This window comes from Nelumbo lutea, chromosome 3 (assembly GCF_056320005.1).
Source record: "Nelumbo lutea isolate HS-2025 chromosome 3, American lotus-T2T, whole genome shotgun sequence".
Lineage (NCBI taxonomy): Eukaryota > Viridiplantae > Streptophyta > Magnoliopsida > Proteales > Nelumbonaceae > Nelumbo > Nelumbo lutea.
This window is the reverse complement of record NC_142686.1, coordinates 100,964,506-100,989,233: the sequence shown is the minus strand read 5'-3', so window position 1 is coordinate 100,989,233 and position 24,728 is coordinate 100,964,506. Positions and strand designations below refer to the sequence as shown.

At 39.9% G+C, this 24,728-nt stretch overlaps 1 protein-coding gene across 1 annotated transcript; it reads left to right on the top strand.

The window, feature by feature from the left end:
- The first annotated feature begins 793 nt into the window (after positions 1-793).
- On the top strand, positions 794-20,634 carry LOC148867183 (Peroxisomal membrane 22 kDa (Mpv17/PMP22) family protein). Its single transcript, XM_088977784.1, has 5 exons — positions 794-1,646; positions 3,179-3,334; positions 3,449-3,581; positions 3,676-3,715; positions 20,297-20,634. The coding sequence occupies exons 1-5, from the start codon at positions 1,404-1,406 to the stop codon at positions 20,382-20,384; spliced, it is 660 nt and encodes a 219-aa protein (XP_088833910.1). The 5' UTR covers positions 794-1,403; the 3' UTR covers positions 20,385-20,634.
- The last annotated feature ends 4,094 nt before the right edge of the window (positions 20,635-24,728 follow it).

The following is a 24,728-nucleotide window of genomic DNA, read 5'->3' as shown; positions in this document are numbered from 1 at the left end:
GAAGACCTGCTTGCCACGAACCATCGGACAAACCATGCAATCCGCCAGGTCATCCCCTACACGGTAGCCCTGCTAACATGAACTCCTTGTGCGGGATACAGGACACCCCCGCCAGGCCGAGGCATCCACATCGCTCGTGCTTCTGAACCGAAGAGTGACGGCGCGAACAGCGAAGACGATGCCACTGCAGGGCATCCCTCGACTGACGATTCCAAAGGCATAATGACCACTACTCCCTATGACCGAAGCCGAAAACTCACTTCGATTACCACCCTCATTACAGGCAAAAGCCAAGGCCTCACCTCGTTCTCGAGAGTGGGGGCAAGTGATGTGGGTTAGCTTGGCCTAGCCCACATAGGGTTAGAAGGCCCAACCCACTAACGCCTGCTAACGTTAGCTATAGTAGGTGAGAGCCCTGTGGCCTTCGTACGGAGCCAATCACATAACTATCTGGCGTACCGCCAGGGCCTACAGTATGACCTCGTATGGCTCTCATCTGAGGCGTTTATATTCACTTACCACCAACATGCTCAAGTATAAATACAAGATAACTACCCCTTAAAAGGGGTTGGAACGAAGTAACTCCAACATCACTCACTCATTTACTTCTTGCACCTACACTATCTACTTAGCATAATTCAGGAAGATCTATGGAGGAGCACTTTTGCACTCTCCCTTACTTCACACCTCTTACTAACTTCGCTTGAGCTTATCGCCCTCGACCAACCCGCGGGGCAACAACACTAAATATTCGAGGAGTTTACCTTAAAATAACGAATGTCAAATGCAGCCTAAGAGAAGCTGAGAATGTGCTAATGTGCTATTTTCGATATGAGCTTTTTTCGATTCTTCAAAGCAGCTGAGGCGTGAGGGTGAGCCAACCTCCCAAGTCCCAAGGCTAATACTTGTTCTACTACTGACTTCCTGCCATGACCATGGATGATTCAATCCGAACCGTCTATACGGGTGACTATTACTCTATTAGGGTCGTCCACCTTTCACATCAAAAGTCCCTTGGGCCTTGATCGAATTATCGATCCTTAATTCTTATCGAAAGGTCAAAAGGGAGAGCAGTGCGACTAATGGATTAGTTCCACTTGGTTAAGAAAAGAGCCAAGTCACTACACCAGTCTCCAACCACAACCAGCTCAGTGCTTACTCCAATTTAAAACTTCCTAAATCACCGCGAATTCTTCTGTAGCTGTAGTCCGTAGGGTATGCTGATAGTATGATAATCTAGTTTTCCTACCTGGGTTTTGGCCATTTGAGATTGGGAAATCTTCTCTCAGTGTTTCAGCGTTCCAATTCGAAGACTCCTCGAGAAGAAAAGATGGGCTGCGGGGCCTTTTGCTAAAACTTGGGGAAGACGGAGAAGGATCTCAGAATCAAAGCTTGCAGCTCGAATGGATGCTTTAGGAGGAAAAGGAGGTTTTTGGTGGAACAGCCCTCTTAAAGGTCGCAAATTTCGTTCTAAGAGGGAATCTAAGAAACCATCCGAGTCGGTAGACGGAGGAGGAGGAAAAGGTTTTGATTTCCCGGTGAAGCAGGCGATGACGGCAGCTTCTCTCGCTCTGACTGGTGATACTATTGCCCAAGCCAGTGCCCGATGGAGGGCACTTGATCGAACGGCCAAATCGACCAAAAAGGTCGGTATAGTGTTATGTTACCTACCTCAAAAGAGCTATAGATAAATTCCTATGTATGACGATGACTGTAACGCTCCTCTTATCATTAAATTGTGTTTTTCTCAGGTGCTTAACCACATGTTGCAGTAATGCTCTTTAATCAGACTTATTAGAAACTGTTTGCTTTGTTATTAAGCTAAACTATTCATATTCTGATTGTACTGAATGTGATGGCAACCAACTTCTTATCACTTTGTTCTTACAGTCAAGGATTTAAATTTTGTTGAAATTTATGCATTCAAGGGTCATTGGTGCAAACTGATTTTGGAACATAAAATTCCTATTGTTCTACATGGAATCGTGAATAAATTAGGATTGAAGGAAATGAGTAATGATAAGATTTAAATGGCTGTTCATTTCGTTTTTTCTTCCCTTTTCTTTTCAGTCACAAATGTTCATTTTGTTTCCTTGCACTTTTGACCAATCACAAAATTCCACAGAAATCTTGGTAAAATATTTCATTTCAGACCATATGGAATTTGTTCCCGCTGATCATTTGGATAATCTGGGGAGAGAGAAATGCTTGTAATTTTGTCAACAAAGTCTGTCCCATGGATGAGCTACAAAGGAAACTCTGGGGTACCCTCCATTCATGGTTGGAAATCTACAACAGGGTCAGGGGAATTCCCCACAGCTCTACTTCAATTCTGAAAGTAATTTTGCAGTTACATAATAAAAAATGCCATTACCCAATGTTAGTCCTAGTTATATGGGGTCTTGGGGGGGATAGAATGGGTGCAGTCCTAAGTCCTAACCTTTGATCCTAACTTTTGGCTATTTCTGTGACACAAAGTGACCACCTCAGACTGGAAATCATGCTCTCACTCTCTATAAAGTTGTCCAATTGATCCCCTTCTGAGGTTATAGAGGGTGAATAAGTTCCAACTAGAAATTTGTTTCTAGACCATTTCTAGTTCATTACCTCTAACCATGCAGCCACCAAGTTAAGGAATACTTCACTTTTCCACTTAGTATCTTTTTTCCCCTTGCCTCTGTGCGGGTATAAAGCTACCTATGGCAAAGTCGCTATATTTTATGTGCTCTAAGGAGAAATGATTCATCCATTCCCCTCTTTATCTTGACATATGTACAATGTGCATGAAAGAAGAACAATCCTCCATTGCACAATAAGTAGGTGTTTGTAATTTTTTTGGACACACACACAATTGCTCAATCCAGGCCCAACCAAATTGCTCTCCTACTTCTGAAGACCTCATGAGGAACATTTTGGAAATTCTCTATTAGGTTGGCTTGCAGTTGGTTATTTCATGATCAATACTCAATAGCTCTGCTTTTTGGTGGGTAAGCTGGCATGAAGACAAGGATCTTTGTCCCTATATGTTAACTAATTTAGCTACTATCTCAGGCCATTTTTGCAACCATTGACATACATCCATGGCATTCCATGATGCTTATGCTGCTAAATTATCAACTTGACTTGTTATTTATTTAATGGAAAAATTCTGTATCTTTGCTTGAGTACTTTGATTTAGGATGTCATTTCGTCCATCTTTTCAAGTCATGATTGGCTCCGGGCTCTTCGCATGGCTTCATATGGCTTTCTTCTATATGGTCCTGGCTCTTATGCATGGTATCAGTTTCTTGATCATTCATTGCCTAAGAAAACAGTGGAGAACTTATTATTGAAGGTATACTTATTTGAGCCTTCAACTAAACTTCTCAAACTACAAGTGTGTTGAGAATGGGTATTAGATTCTTTGAACAATTTCAAATATTTATATTTTAGCCTTTTTTTTTGCCAGGTCTTGTTGAACCAAATTGTACTTGGTCCATGTGTGATTGCTGTTGTTTTTGCATGGAATAACTTGTGGCAAAATAAACTTTCAGAGCTTCCTAGAAAATACCATAAGGATGCCCTTCCTACTTTGTTCTATGGTGAATGCCTCTAACATCAAAACCTTTATTTGACAGAGAAATTTTGCCTATGTCTCATTACCATTTGGATTGTTCCCTTTTGCTTCTTATGCAGGATTTAGGTTTTGGATTCCCGCTAGCATACTAAATTTTTGGTACATGCTTTTTCCCTTTCCTTTTTGAAGTTATGATAGTCAGTATTGCGATTGAAAATTATTATTGTAGCTTGATAAGTCTTAAAGTAATAATCTATCATTTGTTCGTCACATAAAGCCCTATTACTGCTAGAGTCACACCTGGGGTGAGAAAGGGAGGGTTCTCAAATACCAACCGTCATATATAATATTTTAAAAAGCCTTCTAAATTCAGAATATTGCCTGGACTTTTGAAAGGCATGCAATTTGTTCTTCAAAATTAATAGCCAGTATAGTGGAATTGATAAACCTTGGCTGCAAGAGATAAGGAAAAACAGAAACTGGATTTCTTTATTTTTTCCCTTTTTTTGGTAGAGAAGAGACCAATTTGAAGAATTAAATTAGATTGCCTTGTGGTTGTGACCACAGGACATGTAGATAGATGTAGTCTACCATAGCTTACTATGTAATTTCTAAATAATTGTCACCAACAATTCAATGGGTCTTCTGCCTATTGAGAGAACTGGTTCAATTAAAGTTTGTTAGACGTGAACTTACCATAGTTGGAAACACTTTCTGCATCAGGGATAATGGCAATTACCTGTATTAATGTTATGCATATTACAAAGAACTCTTTGTGGGTCAATTAGTGAACAATTCTAAATGACCGAGAATCTTCCGCAAATGAGGGCCCCATTACTTTCTGGTGCTTTCCTCTATCTACAGGTAAATTTTGAGGTTAATTAAAACCCGTTTTGCAATGTGGGAAAGTTTAGTGTTTCCTTGTCTTGTCCTTTGAGAACCATTTAACTCGGATTGTCAATCCTTTAGAGTCATTTAATCACCTGAATTCACCTCAAACCATTGACCATCTTCTCAAGTTATAAGGTAAAAGAATATATATCTACCAAAAGAAAGTTATGAGGATATACAATATAGTTTTAGGGATGAGTTTCAAAGTTGAGCCACAGGATATTGATTTGAGGTGAAGAAAGATGAGCCTCAAGGATTAAGCCTTATAAGCTTCTTCTTTTTTTCATAAGTAATGAAGAAATTTAATTAAGTTCTATCAAAAGCAACTGATACAATAAGTTTCCCCATACAGAGGTGCGAGTTGCAGCCATTACAGTTTAGCCCAAAAAAAGGTGATCCCCATGCACCCCTTGCTTAGCTAGGCAGTCAGCTAACCCATTTGTTGATCTTCTTTCCCATTGAATCCTCACTGTCATGTTAGAAGTCAGCCAATTAAACCTCTTTACAGCTTCCCTATAGGCCCATACAACAGATTCCGAATTCCGTAGCCAACTAAATACCAACTTCAAGTCTCCATCAATGAGTAATCTACCAACATTCATCTCCTTAGCCAATTGTACCCCCTACTAAACAACTTGATTCTCAGCTCTGCTTGAGTCTCCCACACCTAGCAGACCCGAAAATATACCAATTATACTGCCACTTGCATCTTGGAAAACACCTATTCCTAAAGGCCCTGGGTTCCCCAAACTGCTACCATCAAAGTTGAGTTTAATGAAGCCATCTTCACGAGGAGCCCAATCTATCAATGGCTTAACCTTTTTATATCGAGCTCATTGCTACTACTCCCTAATTCCTCCACAGATCATCAAAGGAGACCAGAGAGAAGATGTCTAGTGTTCTGGCCTATAGAAAGGCCCTACAAACAATGCATTCCCAAATAGCCTCCTCATTCATTTCCTTATCATTAAAGATTCTAGCATTCCTTATCATCAAACAACCTTTCCCACAAGTTTGTAACAATGGGGCACGGGACTAAAAGGTGGTAACAACTCTTATTATTGACTTTACACAAGAAATACCAGCTCAGGGAAAAATAAAGGTACGGTTTTTTATTTGTGAGTTGTCCAGGGTGTTTAATTTTCCATGAAATGCTTCCTAGTAGAGAGCTCCAACCTTAGGAGGGATAGGCTTAGCCCACACTTCTTTTGTAGGGAAAATTGGGCCAGAAGAGTCCACACACAAAGAGGAGAAAAAGGAAGCACAAGAGAAGAGGCCTTTAGGGCTTAGGGACCACACCCGATTATCAAAGGAGGAAGGAAGCAAAACATTGTATAGGTTCATGTTTAAGGACAGAGGGGGAAAATACAAAGAGGGAAAAAGGTCCTGAAGAGTAGAATTGCCAACCCATTCTTCCCAGAACAAGAGCTTGTCTCTAGTACATGCATCGTACCTTATAAGGCTTAAAAATTTGTGGGAGAATACCATGTATGGCTTTCCTAGGGGAAGCCAAAAGTTGCCTATTGATAAACACTTGCATCTCAACCATTGCCTACATAGCTGTGAATACTTTCAATCACCTCATGCTAGAGTCTCTCCCCTTCTCCAAAGGCCACTTCAACAACCATTTACCTAGTAGAGCTAAATTCTTCTTCCCTAGGTTCCCTAGTCCTAACCCCCTGTAGTTACCATGGACTCTTGGCGGTAGGTCGAGTCTCCAAAGGTCCCGAGAGGATGGCCGTAAAGAGAGAAGAAGGGAGAGAAGGATGGTTGCTGAGGATGGTGGGAGAAGAGCAGAGGAGAGAGAAAAAGTAAGAGAGCCCCTCTAAGAAGCCCTAGGTCAAGGTTATATTGATATTGTCTGACATGGGGGAGAGTTATTCCCCTTTTTATAGAGAGGACCCCAAGGCTATAAGGAGAAGAATCTAAAAGGAGACCTTTCCTATTAGGAAAGGGGATCTTTATCTCATCTACTAAGGGAGCAACATTGGGATTTCACCACATGTCTAGTGAGATCCTTTAAAGACAAAGTTTCCTATCTCTTAAGGATTCTCATGTGCCATGTGTAGGCTACGTCCCCTTATAGGTTTCCTAGTGGCCACGTGTTAAAGGACAAGATTTGACTAGCGATGTTATCGCAAGTCTTAGGCGACACCCATTGTTCACCATGGATCCCAAGAGGTGTTTTATGCTCATTGCAAATCTTGGATGGCCTTCTGTGCTTATCATTGATCCTGGGTAGCTTTTAAGCTCATCGCAATTTCTATGATGGATATTAAGCTCATTGCAAGTCTGTGATGGTTATTATTAAGCCCATCGCAGGGTCTAGGAGATTCCATGTGTTGTTAGATTTGCGCTCGTGACCTTATTTTGATATTTACAAATGTAATTGGGGTGATAAAGAACTACATGTACGTACAATTCGCCCCTTGCTTATTGATAAGAGTGTTCTTGCCGATAAGCATAAGTTATCTTTTCTTCTTAGTGTGCTTTGAGCTGCAATGGATGAATCTAGTGATTCTACAATTTTTTACTCTTAGTGCTTAATGAATCGATTTTTCTGCGGTTTCTTGCTCTTGGTGCTTAGTGGAGATGGATCTAGTGGTCTTGAAATTTCTACTCTTAGTTCTTAGTCCCCTTACTTCTTGATAGAAGTCATTCTGTCAAGAAGCATGAAAGAAATTAGATTGAATTGCCAGCTCCATTGTTTCTTGATGGAAGGCATTCTGTCAAGAAACTGTAGAGAACACTGATGTGGGCCCCACAGCTACGGTCCCACTATGTTTGTAGGGTAGAAGGTGTTCTAGTCTTCCTAGGGTTAGCTATTGGTCATTTAGTTGTTTCAGTTGTTATTTATTTCAGTCTTTTTTGCTCTATTTGTTATGTAAAGACTAAGGGCAGATCTGTCCTTTCCATGTAATGAGCATAACCTATAAATACTAATTAAAGTGGCGGCGGCAGAACATTAAGCTTCTACTCCTCCTTTTTCAACTCTTGTGTTCTACTGCTTCTCCTCCCTCTTTCTCCTCTTTTCCCTTTACCTTTCTTCTTATTTTCGAACCTGAAATCCATTAGGGTTCAAGACTGATAACAGTCTTGAACTTCTACTTGGTATCAGAGCTAGGGTTTTTCATGTGAGTCTAGTCCAGCTGACCACATGAGAACCATCTAAGGCTGGAAGCTGAGAAAGTAGAGTTCGTTGATTGGTTCTTGGAGATCTCCAGAGGATTAGCAGCTGTTTGAAGAATTGCCACAGTTGCAGCGAGTTGGTGATCAGGAAGAATCAGAGAAGGCTAGGATTTGGGTAACCTTGGAAGGCAGCGAACAACATCCTATTGTAAGTTTTTTATTTTCTGAGAGAAGTACTATCAGAGAAGATAGGTTGGACCTATCTAGCAAGGGCGGCCGAACCACTCTAGGGTTTTATCTTTCTATTCTCTAGGGTTTTGTCTTAATCCTGCGGCAAACCCTAGTACTGGACTGAACCTTGTGATCTAATACTGCGGCAAACCCTAATAGTTCTCTCCTCAACATTGATTAGTTTTAGGGTTTCATATTAACCCTACTACAAGCCTTATCCGTACGGTACTGTCTGGAGTGTACGGCTGAGAATTTGCTTTTAGGACTAATTAAAACCCCAATACGGCTTCAGCATATCAGATTGTTCTTCAAATTGTTTTTTAGTTTTCTTTTGGGGTTTCTTACTCTTATAAGGGGGTGGAAACAGTTCGGACTGTTGCTGTTGTGTGTGGTTACTGATTTCAGATCAGTTTTATACCTGTTTCATGTACATCTGCTGTGAGTACAGATTGGTTTTATACTGATTTTGTGGTTGTGGTTGATAGTCCAAGTGCTGTTTTTGACTGTAGTAACCCTAATTTTGAGACTTCTAGTTCTTGACCGAAATGGAGTTTAAGAATCAGGCAGAAGGCAATATTGGGACCAGTAGTTATGTGGTATGTGGGCATTGTAAGAAACCCAAACACACAAAAGAAACATGTTGGAAGCTACATCCTTATTCGGTCCCGGCAAAGTTAAGAAGCAAGAAGGGTAACGTTCATGTGGCAGTGCATACTAATTCAGCATCCTCGTCTGGCACAAGAGGCACATTCTTAGAGACCTTAGCCGCAGTTCGGGTTGCTCTTAGCCCCAGCCACCGTAGTCACCATTAGCCCCAGCCACATTTGCTTCCGCACATTCAGGTACTCGAACCTCAGCCTGCCATGCCTCAGCTCCAGGTACCACTGAACCCTGTTGGGTAATAGATTCAGGTGTATCCGACCATATGACTAACTTGCCTTCCTTGTTTACCAGTTATCATTTATCTTCTGGTAGGGATAAAGTATCTATTGCTGATTGCTCTCTTGTCCCCATTTCCGGCAAGCGTGACATCAAGCTATCAGATACCATCTCCTTGTCTTCTGTCTTACATGTCCCTAAGCTTGATACTAACATTCTTTCAGTCAGTAGTATTACCAAACACATGAACTGCTCAATAACTTTCTTCCTTGACCGGTGTGTTTTTCAGGACCTGAAGACGAAGAAGGTTGTTAGAATTCAGGTCTGCCTTAGAGTTCGGCCTGACTGAGTTCAGTTATGTAGAGGAAGAAAGAGTGATAGAGAAGGAGAGAAAGAGAGAAAGAGAGAAGAGAGAATTCTGGTTCAAACTGAAAGAGTCAACTTGACTTCTCCCAGTCGGCCAGTAAGTATTTATATTATTACTAAAACATAACTGAAAAGACCTATGTGCCCTTACTTAAGTTAAGAGCACATGTTTCAACACAACATTACAGATCAGCAACATCAATCAAGGTATAAAGACAGAAATACCCCTACGCTAACTCTCCCCCTCAAGCTGGTGAGTATATATCATATACTCCCAGCTTGTTACATATGTAGTCCACTCTTCCCCGACTCAAGCCTTTTGTAAATAAGTCAGTCCATTGATTTCCTGTATTAACATGTGTAGTGTCTAGCTCTCCATTCAGCACCTTCTCCCTCACAAAGTGACAGTCAACCTCAATGTGCTTGGTTCTTTCATGAAACACTGGATTAGAGGAGATATGAACTGCAGCCTGATTATCACAATAGAGCTTCATTGGAGTGTTAATGTTGTACCCTACTTCCTGTAGAAGGTTCCTTAGCCACACTAATTCACAAGCGGTATGCGCCATAGCCCTATATTCTGCCTCTGCATTGCTTCTTGCCACAACTGTCTGCTTCTTACTTTTCCATGTCACCAGGTTACCTCCCAGAAACGTGCAATAGCCTGTAATAGACCGCCTATCAGACATAGAACCGGCCCAATCAGCATTAGAATACCCTTCTATTTCAAGTTTTCCCCCACTCTTGTATATCAGACCGTGACCCGGGGCCCCTTTTAGATACTTCACAATTCTCAGAACCGCATTCCAATGAGGAGTCAGAGGTTTTTGCATGAACTGGCTTACCACACTAACTGCAAATGAGATGTTTGGTCTGGTAATGGTTAGGTAGTTCAGTTTACCCACAAGTTGTCGATATCTGCCAGGGTCTTCAAACACTTCACCCATATCACTGCTTAGCTTGATATTTGTGTCCATGGGTGTTTCAGCTGGTTTGGCACCCAATAAGCCTGTTTCTTCCAGCAAATCAAGCACATACTTCCTCTGGCACAGGTTAATCCCATACTTGGATCTCGCTACCTCTATCCCCAAGAAGTATTTCAGTTTACCCAGATCCTTTGTCTGAAAGTGATCCTGCAGATAAGTCTTCAGCCTATCAATACCAATGTTATCATTCCCAGTAATAACAATATCATCTACATACACCACCAACAGTATTTTTCCTCCCGGAGAGTCATGACTAAATACAGAATGGTCAACCTTGCACTGTTTCATGCCAAACTTCTTTACCACCTCACTGAACCTACCAAACCATGCTCGAGGAGACTGTTTAAGCCCATATATAGCCTTCCTTAGTCTGCACACCTTACCATCCCCCCCCTGAGCAACAAACCCTGTAGGTTGCTCCATGTAGACCTCCTCGAGTAAGTCACCTTGCAAAAAGGCATTCTTGATATCAAGCTGATATAGTGGCCACTCATACATGGCTGCAAGAGAGATCACAACACGAACTGACCCTATCTTAGCAACCGGTGAGAAGGTTTCTGTGTAGTCAATGCCATAGGTTCGGGAGTACCCTTTTGCAACTAATCGCGCTTTCAGGCGTTCAACACTACCATCAGGCAGATACTTAACCGTATAAACCCACTTACAACCAACAGCTTGCTTCCTAGGAGGAAGAGCAGCGAGGTCCCAAGTATGATTATGATGAAGGGCTGAGAGTTCTTCTTCCATGGCATGGCACCACCCTGGAGTGGCAAGGGCTTCCTGGACATCTTTAGGAACAATAACTGATGATAACAAGGTAACAAACTGGTGATGGAAAGCGGAAAGGTGAGTAAGAGAAACATAATTGGAAATGGGATGAAGGGTGCAAGTACGTTTACCTTTCCGCAAAGCAATGGGTAGATCAATCTCAGATGCCAAGTGGGGTTCTGGTGTCGGATCCGTCGACGGAGATGTAGCCGGAGGAGTAGTAGCCGGTGCACGTGGGTGATGTGTATACACATGACGGATAGGTGGGCGTTCAACAGGTGGTGGCACAGGAGGCAAGGATTTGGTCACAACTGGAACAAACTGAGGATCGACAACGGGAAATGGAAGGGGAGGAGGTGATGAGGAGGAAGAAGCATCACCAGACCCCAAAAAGAACGGAGTAGACTCAAAGAAACTGACATCAGCACACACAAAGGACCGTCGAGAACCAGGATGGTAACACCTATACCCTTTCTGGGTCCGAGAATAGCCAAGGAAGATGCACTTGAGAGAACGGGCATCAAACTTGTCGTTCCCAAGACCCATGACTCACAATCCAAAACAGAAAGCTGACTCAAGGACGGAACCAAGGACTTCAAGACTTTGAGCGACGGATGACCAAATCGGCAGTGCCACTGGAGAGGAGAAAGAGATGACTGGAGAGTTGTTGAAGTTCTACCACCACCACTGTCAAGATAATACAGTCCACCTGCTTCATGCCCTCCACCAATCTTCATCCCCGTCTTGAGATCCTGAAAGACACACATAGAAGGATAAAAGGTAATGGAGCAGTTAAGTGATTTGGTCAGCTTACTAACAGACATAAGGTTAAAAGGCAATTTAGGAACATACAGAACTGATGAGAGGGATACAGGATCTAGGTCAACATTACCAACACAACAAATTGAGGATGTGGAACCATTAGCAAGGGTGACAGATTGTGATGTTGAGCAATGAGATAAGGAGGAAAAAACACCTGGAGTTCCAGTCATGTGATCGGAGGCTCCAGAGTCAATGATCCAGGGATTGGGTGTAGATGCTAGACAAACCATACCTGAGTGAGCAAAAGTCGTCGTGTTCTGCTGTGATTGGATAAACCTCTCATATTCATCACGGGAAACACTCACCATCTCCTTCATGGGACCATCTGTGGATGTAGGAGGCAACTGGTCAAATGAATGATTCTCCTGTTTAAAGATGGAACTTGAGTCACCGGTCGCGGCATGATTGGCCCAGGTTGAGGGAGGACCATGTAAATCATAACAATAGTTGATGGTATGTCCATCCATACCAAAATGAGCGCACTTCCTCGGGCCTGGGTTACGTCCTCTACCACGGGCTCCCCCTGAATCTCTGCTCCCAGTACGACCACCACCACGATTATAAGTAGGCCCACCATTGCCACTTCGGCCATATGCAGAACCACTACCAACACCACGGCCAGACTGAGCTCCCCAAGCTCCACCTCTACCACCACGGCCTCTCGATGCAGCAAAGGCAGATCTATCTGAGATATTAGAGTTCTCAGTAGATCCGATAGAAATCCTCCGAAGTCGAGCAAATACCTCTTCTAGGGACGGAAGAGCTGATCCCCCTAATATCTGAGCCCGTACTGGTTCATATTCAGACTTTAGTCCCACAAAAAATCTAGTCACATCAAGCTGCTCTCTCTGTTGTTGTTGAATCTTGACATCAGAAGTGAGAGGATGATAGACATTCAACTCATTACGTATGTTCTTCATGTTGGCATAGTACTCCTCAAGACTCTGATTGCCCTGTTGCAGATTAAAATACTCTTGATAAAGCTGATAAACTCTGGTTGTATTGTCCTGCCCCGAATACAATTTTTTCGCATGGTCCCACACGTCTTTGACAGTATCAGGGAACATGAAGTTCACACTAATCCTGGGTTCCATACTGTTCCACAACCATGTGATGATCTGAGCGTCCTCTTGCTCCCAATCTTCATACTCGTGAGAGTCAGAGGAGGGTTTCTCCTCTCTGATATGTTTTACCTTCTTCTTTGCCTTTAGAAAGACTTCAATGGATTTAGCCCAAGGCACATAATTCTCTCCATTTAACTTAATGGAGGTCATCTGAACATTCAGGTAGTCTGTAGGCACCATCACACTGGGTTTATAATCATTACTGTCTCCCATTATGTTATCACCAATTCTGCACACTTGCTGAATTCTATTATCACTGAGATCTGCACGCTACACACCACTAGGTCACACCTGTCACACTGATTGCAGCACTAATTGTTGCTGGAATGTGTGCTCTTTACACCACAAACCCTGCTCCTACAACTACCTGAAATCTCACCACTATATGATCATATCTCTTCCTTCAACATGCACAAAGGAATCAGCATAAACCCTAGCACTTACTGGCCGAAACACTAGCAAACGATCTGAAACACACCTCCTATTTAATCCATAACTCATATCAAGAACTGAAATCTCTTACCTTATCGCTGAAGTAACACCCATACGAGCAGGAGAGCAGTCCACACACAACAACTGCTTCACACACAACAGCCACACACAGTTCGGCCCTCTATTCTTCCTCTACTAGGAGAGGGCGATATCAGAAATCACAGCAACCGACCACATACGACCTGATTGGAGGCATAGAAACCCCCAAGGGAAGAGGGCGATCACTCCTTTTCAGCCCTTTCCCTTATCTCCAATCGAACACAGAAAAAAAAGAGGAAAACCCTAGATAGGGTGCGCAGAGAATGAACCCTAGGCAGATTTAACCTAGCTCTGATACCTTGTTAGAATTCAGGTCTGCCTTAGAGTTCGGCCTGACTGAGTTCAGTTATGTAGAGGAAGAAAGAGTGATAGAGAAGGAGAGAAAGAGAGAAAGAGAGAAGAGAGAATTCTGGTTCGAACTTAAAGAGTCAACTTGACTTCTCCCAGTCGGCCAGTAAGTATTTATATTATTACTAAAACGTAACTAAAAAGACCTATGTGCCCTTACTTAAGTTAAGAGCACATGTTTCAACACAACATGTGCTCGGGGAGAGTTCTCGTCGGGAAGAGTCAGGGGATAAGAAGTCACTTGTTTCCCAGAGTGTGAGTTCGGTTATGCTTTGGCATAACCGATTGGGTCATTTGTCTTTTCGGTCCTTAAGGAGTTTGTTTCCTAATTTGTTTGAGTCTGTTGAGTTGTCCTAGTTGCAATGTGAAAGCTGTGAGTTTGCTAAACATTGTAGACACTCTTATTCGTTGAGCAATAAAAGGAGCAGTCGTCATTTTGATCTTGTGCGTACGGATGTTTGGGGGCCATATCACATTCCTTCCATGGGTGGGTACAGATATTTTCTGTTATTTGTTAATGACCATACCCGGTTTTCTTGGGTTTATCTTATGCGTTCACGAGATGAGGTTCCCGCCCTAACCCAAAACTTTCACCAAATGATCCTAACCCAGTTTGATGCCAAGATCAAAGTTCTTAGATTTCATAATGCAAAGGAATACTTTGCTAAGCCATTGGCATCTTACCTTATTGCTCATGGAGTTATTCACCAGAGCACTTGCCCTCATACACCTCATCTCCTTTTTCCCTTCTATACCCAGATGAGGAGTTGTTCACTGTTCCCCTCAAAACATTTGGTTGTACCTGTTTTGTTCAGCTTCTCGGTCCCCATCACTCCAAGTTCGAACCCAAAGCCTCCAAATGCATCTTTCTTGGTTATGCACAAACTCAAAAGGGTTATTGCTGCTATGATCCTGTCTCAGGGAAGGAGTTTGTATCCATGGATGTCACTTTCTTTGAGGAGACACCCTACTATTCTCGGGCCTCTCCTCAGGGGGAGAGTAGTGAGCATGGAAATTTGGGTCATTTTCTTTAGGGAGAGTGCAGTGAGGGCAGGGTTAATACTTTTGGGGTTGTTCCCTTACCTATTCCAGTGGGTGATGAGGGCTGCAGTAGCGAGGCATGTTGATCCCGGTCATTAGTAGTCCCGGCTAGCTCCAACCTCTTCTGCGGCTCCAAGTCTAGATATTACAGTCCCAGGGCCCACAGAGACTTTCCATTGCTGCTACCTCACCCCCTGCAGATGACATTGACCTTCCCATTGCCATCCGTAAAGGAAAACGACATTGCACCACATCTACAGCCCACTGCATCTCCCAGTTTTTGTCCTATGATCGCCTATCTCCCTCCTACATGTCCTATCTCACTTCCGTTGCTAATGTCCCTATTCCAAGAATAGTGCAAGAAGCCCTATCAGTTCCGGAGTGGAGAGGTGCAATGCAAATTGAAATGGATGCCCTGTTGAAAAATAATACCTAGGAGCTAGTTGACTTGCCCAAAGAAAAGAAACCAGTTGGATGCAGATGGGTATTTACTGTGAAACACAATGCGGATGGTTCCATTGAGAGGTACAAAGCTCGGCTAGTTGCAAAAAGGTTCACTCAGACTTATGATATAGATTACTTGGAGACATTTGCCCCGGTAGCCAAGATGACCACCATTCGGGTTCTATTATCTCTTGCAGCAAGCTACACTTGGCCTTTGTACCAAATGGATGTTAAAAATGCCTTCCTGAATGGGGACTTGCAGGAAGAGATTTACATGCAGTTGCCTTCTGGATTCTATGATATAGAGGCAGGTAAGAAGGTCTGCAGGCTCAATAAGGCATTGTATGGTTTGAAGTAGTCACCTAGAGCTTGGTTCGACAGATTCAAACTAGCCCTTGGGAAGTTCGGTTATGTATAGGCCCAGTCAGATCATACACTGTTCATCAAGAGGGTAGAGTCCTCACTGACACTACTTGCAGTATATGTTGATGATATTGTGGTGATAGGAAATGACAGCCATGAGATTGAGTCCCTCAAACAGCTCCTTCATCAAGAGTTTGAGGTGAAAGATCTGGGTACACTACGGTATTTTTTGGGTATTGAGGTTGCTAGATCTAAACAGGGGATCTTTGTCTCTCAAAAGAAATATGTTCTAGATCTGTTGGCTGAAACTAGAAAGTTGGGTGTCAAACCTGCAGATACACCCATTGAACAGAACCATAGGATTAGTGCAGAGAGTGGGGAGCTGCTTGAAGACAAAGTTATGTTCCAGCGGTTAGTGGGAAAGCTCCTATGTCTATGCCTCACTCGGCCAGATATCAGTTATGTAGTTAGTGTTGTCAGTCAATACATGCATTCTCCTAGAACCATGCACCTTCTAACAGCAGAAAGAATACTAGCATACTTGAAGAGATGCCTGGGTAGAGGTATATTGTTCAAAAACAATGACCACGTGAAGGTGGAAGTCTATACGGATGCCGATTGGGCTAGGAGTGTTGATGACAGAAGGTCTACCTCTGGATATTGTGCTCTTGTGGGAGGTAACCTGGTCTCTTGGAGGAGTAAGAAACAGAGTGTTGTTTCCCGATCTAGTGCTGAAGCTGAGTACAGGTCAATGGCTAACGGAGTGGCTGAAATTCTTTGGCTGAGATCACTACTTGAGGAGTTGGGTATTGAGTATGTGAAGCCTTTGATGCTGTATTGTGATCAAGCGGCTATTAATATAGCACACAACCCGGTGCAACATGACAGAACTAAACATATTGAAGTTGATCGACACTTTGTACGAGAGAGGGTCTCATCACAAGAAGTGTCTCCCATACATCACCTCCAACATGCAGTTGGCAGATATCCTCACCAAAGTTGTACCACGGAAGAAGCTAGAGACGGATTTATCCAAGTTGGGAATAATAAACATTTATTCCCAACTTGAGGGGGAGTGTAGAGAACACTGATTTGGGCCCCACAGCTACGGTCCCACTGTGTTTGTAGGGTAGAAGGTGTTCTAGTCTTCCTAGGGTTAGCTATTGGTCATTTAGTTGTTATTTATTTCAGTCTTTTTTGCCCTATTTGTTATGTAAAGACTAAGGGCAGATCTGTCCTTTCCATGTAATGAGCATAACCTATAAATACTAATTAAAGTGGCGGCAACAGAACATTAAGCTTCTGCTCCTCCTTTTTCAACTCTTGTGTTCTACTGCTTCTCCTCCCTCTTTCTCCTCTTTTCCCTTTACCTTTCTTCTTATTTTCGAACCTGAAATCCATTAGGGTTCAAGACTGATAACAGTCCTGAACTTCTACTGAAACATTCGAGAGTTGGAAGGGGTTCAAAGAGCAAGGGAACTAAATATCAGTCAGCTGATTTTGGAAGGTGACTCAAAGGTGGTGATTAGCTGGTTGAAGAAAGAGGACAGTGTTTTGTGGAGTTACAATAATGAAAAGAAAAAATTTTTATGGCTATGTAGGGGCATTGAGATACAATATAGCTGGGTGAAAAGGACTGCTAATTCTTTTGCAGATGGGTTGGGGTGAATAGAAAGGCTATTTTTTGGGCTAATGTTTAATCTTCTTTCATTGTAATTTATTGATGGGGAGATAAGACTCTTTATCTCCCCCTTATTGTACCTAAAGCTTCATAAATCTTAATAAAGATCGGGCCAAGTCTACAACCCCCATTTGAATTCTTCTGGGGTTAGGTTAAGCATGTTTTGTCGAGAGGTGTATATAGGACCTTAGGCACATAGATATGTGTTAAATATTGTTGGAACGTCCAAATGATCGCACAATACTGTAATAAAACATATGTTGTGATCGATGTGTTGTTGATAGAGTTGCTGGTGGGTTTCTAAAAAAATAGGAAAGGTTCGAAGATAGTTTTAAAGTATTAAGACTCTAATTTTGGTAAGTGAAGTATCAGGTACGGGGAAAAATATGGCTCAAAGCCTCAAAGGTGATAGGAAGCCCCCATTTAGTGTGCAAGATTTTGGAACATGCTTGTGGTCTCTTAGACAGGCTCTAAGAGAGATTATAAGCTTAGCAAGGGAGATTGGGGTGCACTTTAATTGGGTAAGAAGGTCAGCAAATGGAATGGCTGACACTTTAGCTAAGCAAGGAGTTACTAAGGAGGCTTTGTTTTGGGCCTGTTTGTAAGTTTTTGATTTTCTTTTTCCATCCATTTTGTGGGTGGTAAGCCTGTAATCTTTTCAATTATCTAATGAAAATTACCGTTTCCTATCAAAGAAAAAAAGATTTTGGAACATGCTAACGCTCTTGCTATGTGATTTGAGCATTTGTTGCGATTGCTTTGTTGCAGCATACTCATTTGACCAAGTGATCCTTCCTACCCTCCCCAGGCTCCCACAAGAAGTCCCTTATGATTTTTTCTATCTTCAAAACCTCCCTTTGTGACATCCTAAAGGTTGACATATAGTATACTGGTAGGTTGGCTAAAGTAGACTTAATTAATTTAACTCTTCCCCCTAAAGAGATGTAGTTTCTCTTCAATACAACCAGCCTCTTAGCACAACTCTCTATAACTGGGATGCATAACCTACTTTCCCTTGGATTGTCTCCTAGAGGCAAACCTAAGTACTCCAAAGGCCAATCTAGAATTGGGCACCCTAGAGAATCTCCTCACTTAAATTAATTCCAGCCACTTCACTCTTCTCAAAATTGATTTTCAATTTGCAAAGAGACTCAAACAACTTCACCACCCACTTCAAGTTTCTTGCCAAATGGGGATCCCAACTCTCACAAAAAATGATGGTATCATGTAGATGAGTAACCACTAATCCCGAACTTCCTATCCTCCACCCTTGAAAAATTCCATCCAATCAATCCTTGTTAGAAACCTACTAAACACATCCACAACCAATAAGCAAAAAAAGGCGAGAGTGGGTCCCCTTGTCTTAGTCCTCTACTGCCTGAGCAAAAATCCTTGACTACTCCGTTAATCACTACCGAATATTGGCAAGTTTTCAAGCAACCTTCAATTCATCTACACCATCTTTCCCCAAACCCATAACACCTCAAAATCTCAAGAAGGAAAGACTACTCCACCAGGTCATAAGCTTTTTCAAGATCCAGCTTACATACAAAACCTTTCTTCCTCCTTTTTAAGTCTTCCACACACTCATTGGCAATTAAAATTCGGTCGATGATTTGTTTGCCTTGAATAAGAGCCCCTTGGAACTGGCTAACCAATTAAGCCTTATAAGCTTTTTAAGACACTTCTATAGGGATGATATAGGCTGGGTGAGTGAAAAGCTGGCTAATCCAGAGGGTACCCTATCCAAAGTAGGCTTTGGGTAGGTTGTCTAGAAAGACACCCTATTAGGAATCCCTTTTCCTATTAAAAATATTAGAATTAAAATTTTATATTATTTAATTATGTTGGTTGATAAAATATCATCATCATCAATGCCTTATACCAACTATATGGGGTTGGCTACACGAATCCTGTTTTGCCATTCCATTCTGTTTAATGCCATATCCAATGGTAAATTATTGATGCTTAAATCATTCCTTACTACTACTAGTGTCCTTTTTGGTCTACCTCTAGACCATCTATCTCCTTCAACTTGCAACAAATCACTTCTTCTTATGGGTTCTGTTGATGGCCTTCAATGCATGTGACAAAACAATCATAGCCTTCTCTCATTTTATCACATGTTGAAGTTGCTTGTAGGTTCCTATGATTGACTTCATTTTTGATCCTATCCTTTCTAGATTTTCCACCCATCCATTTCAGCATACACATTTATGCCACCTCAGTTTTTGGAGATGTTCATTCTTGACTGCCCAACACTTTGCTCCATACAGCATAGCTGGCCTTACAACTATTTAAAGAATTTTCCTTTTAATCTAAGTGGTATTCGCCTATCACATAAAACTCTTGATGCAGCCCTCCATTTTGCCCATGTTGCTATAAATCTATGGGTGACATCCTCCTCATCTCTCCCTTGTTATGAATTATCAAACCAAGGTACTGGAAAAGGTCACGTTGAGTTTTCTCTTGGTCTCCTTTCCCAAGCATACCTTGATTTGCACTATTATTATTATTATTATTATTATTATTATTATTAAACTTGCATGTCATATATTCTGTTTTAGTCCTTCTTATTTGGTTGATAAAATATCTATTTCAAAAATTTGTTCTCATAGGCAAGGGTCTCTAGCAGTTCAAGGCTTTCTTCTTTTATCTTTTGGGATGGATGAGGGTAGAAAATAGGTGGAACAATTAAGCAGATCATTTTCCTAAACATATAAGTATAATACTTGTTTCTTGTGTGGGCAATGATGTACTAGCTATGTTTTATTTCCCACTGAACTTCAATAGATACATTATAGTTCTGGTTGCCTATGCACCAGACTTGCCACAAGGACTGCCAGTGATGCAGATTATAAAACCCACTAAATACAGAACTGCAATGCACCTGGGAACTGCAAAGCTTCACTTGTGCTGCAACTTTTCAATAAATATTTTTTATTAGTATTCTTATCCTGGATAATGGCATGGTATTTGCTGGAAATATTTGCTTATGTTGCTTCTTTTTATATTTACCTGAGCAATGGTGATATTTCACATATGTCCAATTTAGTGTCAGATGTCAATTAATCATCAGTCATTAGACCAACATTTTGAAAACATAGTTTAACACTTAGATATGGAATATCTGCAGGGTGATCCCGCTTCAAGCTCGTGTTGCCTTCATGTCCACTTGCTCCATATTCTGGAATTTCTACTTGTCTTCGACCATGAGCAAGTAATGCAATGAGTTCTGTGGCAATAATTTGAGACTGTTGTATGGACTTTCATTTGAATCATGGGTTTGAATGCAAGTTTTGTGTCAAGTCAATACCAAAATGGAGGAAGCAGAGGCAGTTGTATGGATTTTTCATAACAGCATTGTTTGCAAAGCGTTCTTTCGCTATAATCACTGAGAGAGCTTTCATGAAACTAATGTTAACTTATAATTAGAAGCTAAATCATTTTTGCAAATTCATTAAAAAATAATTGGTATTAATTTGTCCATTTGGATCTTGAGAATGGGCTTTTACATTATGCTGAACCTACCGGTTTCTGAATTCCACTGCAGATTTATAAACATTCAAAATGTCAAAAACCCCCACTCTACACACCAATGCCCGCTCGTGAATTGGCATCAATTCCGAGCTGGCACCCACCCCAACTGTGCCAGTCATTCTTTTAAAAGTAAAAAATAAAAAATGACATTTGTCTAGTTCACGAGATGAGCTTCACGGCAAGGATTTGCCATTATATATTAAGGCAGCTTAAACTTCCATTTTTCTTGTTTCCTGTTTTTCCAGTTATACTCTTTCTTTTGCATGTTTTATTAATTTTATTTATTTTTAAAACTATTTAGTTGGTGCATTCTTTCGCTTATATTTTTTATCAATTCCGAGCTGGCACCCACCCCAACTGTACCAGTCATTCTCCCAAAAAAATAAAAATAAAAAATGACATTTGTCTAGTTCACGAGATGAGCTTCACGGCAAGGATTTGCCATTATATATTAAGGCAGCTTAAACCTCCATTTTTCTTGTTTTCTGTTTTTCCAGTTATACTCTTTCTTTTGTATGTTTCATTAATTTTATTTATTTTTATAACTATTTAGTTGGTGCATTCTTTCGCTTATATTTTTTATTACCTTAGGGATGTTCATAACATTTGGCATATATGTACGTGTCAGTGCCTATTAGGTCTAACAAGAGGATCAAAGAGGTCAAAATCCACCTTAAATGATATAAGTAGAGGCATTTATCTGGATTTTGCTTGATCATGCACGAAGTATTGTTTTCTGCCATCCAAAATAGAACTAAATAGTAATCCATAACTATTTATCTATCTATTTATATCTGTATCTATATTACTATAAAAGGTGTGAATAGCTCCTATGGTTTCTAAAATTTATTTGAACTAAAATACCCTTCATTTTGAATTCTCTATTGTAAGGACAGAAATTATAATTTGGATATTACTTTTTAGTTTATTTCATTTTCTCATTAAGACGCATATTAAGGCATTAACTCTCATTTTCTCTCATTAAACCCATGAATTCTGATGTTAATAATATAAAACCTATATTTTTAAAATCAAGTAAAACCTAAATTGGTTTTTCTAAGTGGAAGTAGGGGTGCCAATTGGATTGGATTTGGTCCAATCTGATCCTGCCCAATGTGAGTTCATTATAAATGGACCAGGTCCAATCCAATCCAATGAATGTTTTGGATCAATTTGAATTGGTCCAATTCAGTGTCTAGACCATCCAATCTGTTCAAATTCATTTTGATTTAGATTGGTTTCAACCCAAACCCGATCCATTGACACATATATTCTTATCTTATATCAATGGACCAAATATTGGCTTAATCCAACCCAATCCAATATAAATTTGTTACGGATGGACCAAGTCCAATCCAATCTAATAAATATTTTGGACCGGATTGATCCAATCCAATATACCTTGGGTTGTTGGTTCATCCAATCTGTCCAAATTAATTTTGGACTGGATAAGGTCCAATCCAAAACCGGTCCATTGACGCCCTTAAGTGGAAGTAAGTAGGTCTATGGTTTGGGTTACATAATTGTAATATTATATATATATATATATATATATATATATATATATATATATATATATATATATATATATATATATATATGTCATGTTAAACAAAAAATAGATATGATAAATAAAAAATATTTTTATTAATGATGAAAATGGGATACAAAATTTAAAACCGATCCATAAATGAAACCATTTCTCTCCATGAGTGGTATGCAAATGGTTCAACTATTCAGATCACTTGATTAGCCCATGATGTCATAGTTAAATAATATTTTTTTTAAATAGAAAAAAAATATAAAAGATATAAAAAATTACATTCAAATACATAAGATAGAAAATTTTATACACGTCTTTAATATTATATATTATTTCATAATTCATATTAAAAATTATAAGTGTGATAAACATGAATTATTTTTTATCAATGATGTAATGAAATACAAATTTTAAAACCAAATGGGTCAAACCATGTTGTTATAATTGAATAATGAAAATACAAAATACAAAAAATACAAAAAAAGTTGACAATTTAGTAGGAAATTTGGCACATCTCTAATGTTATATAGTCATCATATTAAAGAAAATAAGTATATTGAATAAGTATTAATTTTATTGATGGTGGGAATGGAATAAAAATTTAAAATTGTTTTAAAAAGGAAAAATGTTTTTCATTCAAGGAATGGTTCAATAATTCAATAATCTAGGTTAACTCATAATGTCACGAAATAATAACAATGAAAAATAGATAGAAATACTAAAATCTATAAAAAAGCATACAAAGTTTAAAAAATTAAGAGACATTCATGCACATTTACTAGTATACATTGTGCAATGTACATGCACATGCACATTTACTAGATATATAAGGGGCAAACATGGCAAATGAATAGTGCTTCGACTGATTTCAAAGGAAGCTCATTAGCCCTCTTTGTTCTATTTTTAAGAGAACTTTTGTTACTGCTCTAAAAACACCATTTTCATCATTTGGGGGTATTTGTAGGGACAAAAAGGAAGAGAGAAAGAAGAAGAATTTGGTCTTAGAGAGAGAGAGAGAGAGAATTTGGACTTGAGTTTTATCTGTTAGATTTCAAGTTTGAAAGCTCAACAAGGTAGTAAGTAATTTTTGGAACTACAAGTATATATAAATTATTTCCTCAAACCTCGGGGTATAAGAAATTATCCCAAAATAATTATAATAAACCTCTAGGGAGGTTTAAGTAATTTGCGCAAAAAAGAAACCTTCAAAGACAGGCAATGAATAAATATGCTAACTCCCTCATAAGGACATTTGATGGATAAAAGAGGGAGTTATGGCTCAAAGAACCACTAGCACTCTAAAAGTAGTTGGATCCACCAATGGCATAGCCCATGCCCCAAATCCTTAACCCTAGCTAATGTAGGTGCGATTCAACCCCAAATCCTCTGCTACAACCAGCAAGAGACCTTACTAACTAGTTAATTGGTTCCATGTTGACATGTTGTAAAACACATACAATGTATAAGATATCGAATCATACTTGATTTTTAGCTCCATTGTATTTTTACATTTAACTAAACAATCACATTCACTAAAAACTCAAACTTTAAACCCTCAACTGATCTATTTACTCTTGATTTACTTTTCTGTTGTGAACATCTTCTTTGTCTCTGATTCACTAGAGTTTGATTATTATTATTATTATTATTATTTTGTGGAATGATGCTATTGCTTAATACAGTATTAGAGCATCTTCCATGGACTCAATAGTTGAAATGAATCATCAAAAAATCAGCATGAAAGCATCTCCAATTGTTGAATTGCATGTGGTTGATCGGAGTGGACCATTCAAAAAGATTAGATTGATCCTTGTTTTTAAAGAGAATTTCACCCCCTATCCTATTTGTCATGTATTTTATAATAAAATTTTAGGGAAAAATATTTAAACCTCCCTGAGATTACTGACAAATACTAAAATAAAACTTTAATAAAAGACATGATATTCCAAAAGTTTATGACCAATCTATCTAGTAATGCCAAATGTAACATTTATGTCTCCACAAGGTGTTTTGTTTAAACTTTTTTATGAGTTTATGTCTTCATTATTTATTAGTTGAGGGATACAAGTTGTCTGACTTTTGAATTAGGAGTGAATACTGATGAATGGTACACCAAGCATTTGGAAATTCCGGAATATTAATTAGGAGATGGCCGGGGGGAACACAAGGACACAATATTCCATATATGTGATGTATAATGTACTTTGTACCCGGTACAAAAAACAGAAAGCAAAAAGAAAAATTGTACTCCAAGCATTCCATTCCTAGCTCTTTCTTTTTCTTGTTAATGGAAGAAAAGGTGATGTAATTTTTTACTTTTGAGAGGATGGAATCATGGAACATAAACAATGACATTCTTCTGTAATCTCTGTTTGGCGCTTTCTTTTCTAATCTATTTACTAATCTTTTAGTCATTAGAAATAAATAAACAAACTGGCTAAAGAAAAATGAAAGAAAATGCCCCTGGCTTGTCTAAAGAAAAAGA

Excerpts from the sequence above, each read along its gene's own strand:
- LOC148867183 (XM_088977784.1), top strand. The coding sequence starts at position 1,404 with ATGGATGCTTTAGGAGGAAAAGGAGGTTTTTGGTGGAACAGCCCTCTT. Across the intron at positions 3,582-3,675 it reads CCTTCCTACTTTGTTCTATG|GATTTAGGTTTTGGATTCCC; the intron begins GTGAATGCCTCT and ends CTTCTTATGCAG. Across the intron at positions 3,716-20,296 it reads GCTAGCATACTAAATTTTTG|GGTGATCCCGCTTCAAGCTC; the intron begins GTACATGCTTTT and ends GAATATCTGCAG.